General features: G+C 51.9%; 1 protein-coding gene across 1 annotated transcript; it reads right to left on the bottom strand.

Moving 5' to 3' along the window:
* Positions 1 to 2466: 2466 nt before the first annotated feature.
* NCLIV_006070 (30s ribosomal protein S10P, related) lies at positions 2467 to 3970 on the bottom strand (the record flags this gene model as incomplete). The annotated part of the gene is made up of 3 exons (XM_003880117.1): positions 2467 to 2609; positions 2917 to 3030; positions 3871 to 3970. The coding sequence occupies 3 exons, from the start codon at positions 3968 to 3970 to the stop codon at positions 2467 to 2469; spliced, it is 357 nt and encodes a 118-aa protein (XP_003880166.1).
* Positions 3971 to 6119: the final 2149 nt, after the last annotated feature.

Genomic DNA, 6119 nt, shown 5'->3' with positions numbered 1-6119 from the left:
TCTCGATTCACGTCGAGACAAAGGGTTTTGTCTCCCTGCGAGAAGCAAAACGCATCTTCCTTCGTGCCTCCCGTCGGCTGGGCACTCTTCCCGCCGTGTCCGAAAATTCTTGGCGGCAAACCCAAAAGGTCTGACGGCTACACAAACCACTCCGCCCCCACCTGCAGCTGGGACTGACACACGCGAATGGGCCCCTCACCCCGCGCGACCTCGTCCGGCTGTCTCTTGTCTCTCTTCTTGTCTCTCTTCTTGTCTCTCGACGTGCTGGTTTCCGGGCGTGTCTCCTCGTCAGTCGCCCTTCACGCCACGTTCCACCGGCCTCAGACTCCGCGTCTCCGTAGCGCAGAACCTCGATGCCGGGAAAGCTGCATTTCCGTCTACAGACTTCCGTGGGCTTCTTTCTTCTTTCTTTCCAAGGTCGCAGCGCAGCCGCGTTTAGGCTCGACGCGGGCAGAGCTCACGCTGCTTTGCAAACACGAGAAAGCTTCGGTACACAGAGACAGCGACAGGAACGCAGGGGTGAAGCAGTTAGCCTTCGTTCAGACGTGCCTCACACAAAAGGCGCACCGGAGCGAAGTCGTTTTTTCGCTTGTTTCAAGCCCGAGCTTTGGCCTGCACGAGAGACGCGGAATCCATGGTTGCCAGGGCGACAAGAGAGCTGTGAGCTAGTTAAGTGAGAGTCTCAGCATTCCGAAAAATAACGGGACAACGAAGCAAGACGCGGAAAGGGGCAAACGAGGGAAAAAAGAATCCCGCGCTGCTGGTGAGAGTCTGCAAACAGTCCGGTAAAGAGAAAGCGGGACGAGTAATTGGTCACACTAGGACGAAAGAGTAGGACCTCTAAAACCACATTCAAGAGCACCGTCCCCTCGACGCGCTACCGGAGAAAAGGTACGAGGCGCCACGCTAATGATCCTCGCACAGCGGCGCATGATGAAGCTAGACAAGAAAAGGGATATGAAAAGATAGAGGACCCTCGAAGGCCACCGGACGGGAAAAGACTTCGGCAGCCGGGTCAGCAAAGCAGTTGGTGCCTGCCAGCAGCCCGACCAGGATCATGCCGGGTGAAGACGAACCGCAAACAAGCACAGAGAAGGAAACAAGATCCTGCGAAACAATTCGCGCGAAAGAAAGAGTGCAAAGAAATGCGGTCTGAAACGGCAACACGAGTGCTCTGACCAGTCCACTTACTGCGTCAACGTGGTGCATATTCACGTAAAATGCAAGAGAGACAGAAAACCGAATACAGAGTGGAGAGGATAGCTGCACAAAGGGCTTTCGTTCAGGCAATCGCATTCCAGGCCCGTGCAGACTCCCGTGCACTCAACACACACACACATTTCGAGGATGGCATGTTTTTCTAATCCTGTATGGGGAAGGGCGTTGTCAAACAGCAGACAAATCACGTGGCTGAGTATGAAGAAGCGAACGCGAGCATTTCTCGAAAGATCACGGCCATTCGAACCACACACAGTCATACTGAGAGAGTGGGTCTCTTTCTGGAGCTAGAGGCGTTGAAGAGAAGAGAAGGAACAGAATAGCGTGACTCAGAGGCAACAGCCATCGGCGTCGGGTTCCGGGTCGTAGCGTTCACTGCTTCTCCGGCAAAGAATTTCTGCAGCCCGCATTCACGCTCCTTCGTAAGCGACCGCTTCGCTTCTGTGGGCCGTTCGACTAGGAATCGGCAACGCAGTGAACGAGTCAAACATGTAATCTACGCTCTAGACCTAGATAACCGTGTGATTTGGGAAGCGTAATTAGACTAGCGCGACTCCCTATAGGCGTAAGTAAATCTGAACCTCGAGCTCTTCTGTGCCGCAGATATGGGTTGAGAGCGAGGACATCCAAATACACGTCTGGTTCTGCGTGCATGTACGCAGAAATACGTCAAGTGTATGCGCTGCGTCCAGCATCGTGCCACGGGGGTGGAATACGCCAGTGTACACACGAACGCGTGTGTGGCGGCAAGGCGAAGAAGCCCTCACATAGCGAGGGTGCCTTCAGAAGGAAGACGGCTCATGCAGTCGCCTCAGAACGTGTGGAGGGCTTGCGTCGAATCGTGTACCATTTTCGACCAGGAAAAAACGAGGGAACAGAGGAGAGTGCATCACACTCGTTCTATCGATGACTGATTGACGCAGTTTTCTTGTTGATAAGGACAAGAAAGAGACTGCGAGGCAGAACAAGTAGAAGGTAACTTCCCGCACTCTTCCTGTACGCAACAGAAACGCCACGGTTCTCTCTCCACAACTCCGCTGCCGCTGGGAGATCAACACACGGGTCTCTGCCTTCTTCCTCCCAGTCGTTTTTCCGGTCTCGCGTTTCGTCTTGTGGAGAAAACAGAACGTCCACCAGCGCCACAGAAGCTCCTTCGAGTCTCCCGGGCGACTGAGAACTTTACCTTCTCCGCCTTTCTCCTCTGGAAACGCGCACGTGAATCTCTGCGGCCTCCTGTCCACGCCCCGTTTACATGTCGATGATCGTGACCTCAACCTCTACACCGGGGTCGATGTTGATGGAGGTGATCTGCTTCACAACGTCGCTGGGCGAGTGCAAGTCGATCAGGCGCTTGTAGATGCGCAGCTCGAAGCGATCCCAGGTGTTGGTACCTGAAAGCAACAGGCGACTCGAGTGCGCACCCCCCTATACACTTCACGAGAAAGTCCTTGGAGGGACAACCCTCTGTACACACGCACGACACCTCGGAATGCGGACTACTCAAACTCACGTACACGCCTATGCAGCACCATGCATGCGTACGCACATATTTATGCAGAGATTCACCTGTGCACGTGAATATACACAGACGCGTATGAAAGCGGACACACGCCGTTCGCTGCAGTATCCCGTAACGCATGGTTGCCTACGGTTCGCTGGAAAGAAACGGAAGGCTCTTTGGACCTTTTTGAAGCTCACCTTCACCGCAGGGGGATTTCCTGGTGGTGATGCGGAGGGTCTTAACTGGGAGACGCACGGGGCCGGCAACCTGGAGGTTCTTCTCCTTCGCGCCGTTGATGAGCTCGGTGCACACTGAAGAGAAGAACAACATTGCAAAACATCCTTTCGCGACGGAACGCTGTGGAAGCCTCTATCGAAACTGAGAAACGAGAGATCCCTAGGAGAAGAGACAATGTATAAGCCGCGAGCCTCTTTTCACAGACCGTTCACGCATACGCGCTCCACACAAGCAGGAGTCGCCCACACACACACACACCTACATACAAAAGTGTCCAGTTGCAGTTACACGAACAGAGAGAAAACGGACAGAGACGCGACGGCCAGAGCAAAGCGAGGAAAGTACAGGAATCCCAGGAATCTAGCAGCTATCCGTGTTTGTAGGAGGCCCCCGCAGCAAACAGGTCGATCTCAGGCCTGGAAAACAGAGAAGGGGGGAAATCTGCTCTGATTCCCCGCCGTATTTTGTGAGGCGACAAAAAATATAAACTCTTGATTTAGCGTTCATCTGCAGGTACAGTCCCTCGCGTGTCGCCTCAAAACAGAAAAGAAATTAGGAAGCCTCGCACATGCACGGCTCCGCGTCGCCCCTCTCTCCTGGTTGAGCACGGCAAAATAAATGTACAGGCGAATGTGAATAGTTTAGGCATGAACGTGGCCGGTTGCGCCGAAAATGGAGATGCACATCTCGCAGGTTTCACGAGGAGTTTGAAAGCATTTTGATTTCACGGGTAGAAAACGGACCAGATGAGAAGCCCTGTGTGGCTGGGGCGGTGAGGGCCCCGATTTTCCCCTCGATTGACTCGAAGAGTTTGTCACCCGCGGGAACGGGGTAACTATGCGGGAAGAAGGCCGAAAAATCGTGGTTGCTTTTTAAACGAAAGATGCGTTGCCAGGCGTTTCCCCTTTCCTCACCTCGCTCAATCGATCGCAGATCCTTCGACGTCAAAGTGATGCGAATGCGATGGAGCCGCTGCTCCTCGCCCTCCAACCCGCCCTTCACGAGCTTGCTCATTTTGGCTGTTCTGTAATTCTCCCTCTGAGTTTTCAGAAAAAAACAAGAGGAAGGACAGCTGGGAAAGCGCCTTCCTTCGCGGAGCAAGAGGAATGTGAACTGAGGAACGCCGACGCCGGTGGGAGGAGCGCGAGAATTTGAGGGCAGTTCTTTCTGACGGAGACGGAAAGGGGGCGAAGGTTGGCGCAACTTCACATGAGGAGGAAGGAGAGGGAACGCGCAGAGCTCCGGCGGGGCCTCAAGCACACAGAAGACACATTTTTTGCGGTTTTTTGTGGGGCGTTTTTGCACAGAGAATCGGCGTTCTAACCGTCTTTTCGGGGGATATAGGGGACGAGTATCTACACCGGAAAACATGCATGCGCTCGCGCCGCCTTCTCTGTGCCCCCTTCGCCCTTTCTCCGATGTCCCCACACCTGCTTGTTCACGGTCTCGCCAAAACACCCTTTACGCAGTATACCGGCGCCCCGTCTCTCTTCTGTCTCTTTCACAGCGCGGTCGCCACACGCACGCGACTGAAGGCACAGAATTCGAGCCGAGCAAAAGATATGTCTTGTCCCAGGTGGCTTCGAGTTTTTTTCAACCTCGCCCAAGAATGCTTTCACACAGGTCTGCATCCTACTTGTGCGGTTACTACCCTGGAGAGCAGGAGTTTGACCATTCGTCGATTCACGTAAACGACAAGGATCAAACAAAAATCCTCATTTTCTCCTGAAGCCCCTCCTCAATAAAGTCAAGGAAATCTAGCTGGACCGCCGCCGTTAAGAAAGAGGAAACGGGGACGCAGTAAAAGCAGCAAATGTCAAAAAGTAGAAAGCATTGTAGGTTAAATGTCGCTTGACTTCCTCAAATAACAAATGGTTCAAGGCGGACCACAGTGGTTTTGTCGCTCGGCTACATTGTTCAAGAGAGTCATTTTCGAAGAAAGAAAATCGGCACGACCTTGAAGGGCTGCTTGTCAAATTCCCTGACAGTTCTCCGAAGAAGTAGATGTTTCCACACAAAAGGAAACGCAGTTTTGAGTTACCTTCGACTCCCGCAGGATATGCAGTGAAACCATTTTAGGTATAGCTGGATTCGCCGTACGCCATCAGTGTACTGTTGTGAACAGAAAATTCTCGAACAAAAGACTTTCGTTCTACTCTTTCGGAGCGTAGAGCTGATGACCCAGATCTTGTTGCTTTTCTACGATCACCCCATGTACAAGAGGGTAGGGAGAAGCCGAAGGCTCTGGTAAAGCTGAGTTTCATTGTTGGAAGGTGTGGAGTTTCCGAAGGAGAAATGAGGCTCTTCCGGGAGTCTGGGCGCAGTCATCAGACGGGACATGAAGCCCAGTGCAAGTTCCCTTCTCGACATCAAGTCTTTGTGGCATCGTCTCCTTTTCATTTCCACGTTCTTGTTCAACCCTTCAGCTCACCGATACCGACATACTACGAAGATGCCGCAGATTTTCGTTTCCACATGCTGACAAGCAAAAAGCAAACGTAGCGAGGATGAGACGCCGGAGAAATGCATCTAGTTGCTGGCCTTCCATGTTGCTGACCTGGAGTGTAGTCTGTCACTTCAGACTCGCATCCGCACACTTTTACATTTCATCAGATCAACTATACATTTCCACACAACTGCGTGCATTTATGTGTGTATATGGATGTATATATACATAGGAGTTCCACGAGAGCAAAGCAGACGATTCCCTGTGGCTGCATACAAGCGAACTCTACGGCGGCCAGCACGGGAAACGCGTTTCCCCACATTCGATGTAAGTCCGTCATCTTCACTTGTTTGTTAAGTACATAGATATATATGCCCACACACGCAAGTCCAACAACCGAATTCTCTCGCGGTTCCGCGGCTTTCTCTCTAAAGATAAATGTAATCATACATACATATCAATATGTACGTATCCGACCTTACAAATTGTCTTGCTCCCCAAATGTAGACAGCTGTTTAACGCGCCATAAGTTACACGTAAACACTTCTATGACTGGTAGATGAGCACATATATGCCTGTGTATGTGAATCTAGAGCGATGAGCTCGAAAGAACCAAACACAACTATTTCTCCGGTATGTGTTTTCACCTCTACCCAGTTTTCTTTAGGAGTGTCATATAATGAGTCAGTGGAATTGTGAGTGTTTAAAGTTTCTGCT

This window comes from Neospora caninum, chromosome II (genome assembly GCF_000208865.1).
Source record: "Neospora caninum Liverpool complete genome, chromosome II".
Classification (NCBI taxonomy): Eukaryota; Apicomplexa; class Conoidasida; order Eucoccidiorida; family Sarcocystidae; genus Neospora; species Neospora caninum.
Note: the sequence above shows the minus strand (reverse complement) of the source record. Positions and strands in the feature narration are given on the sequence as shown.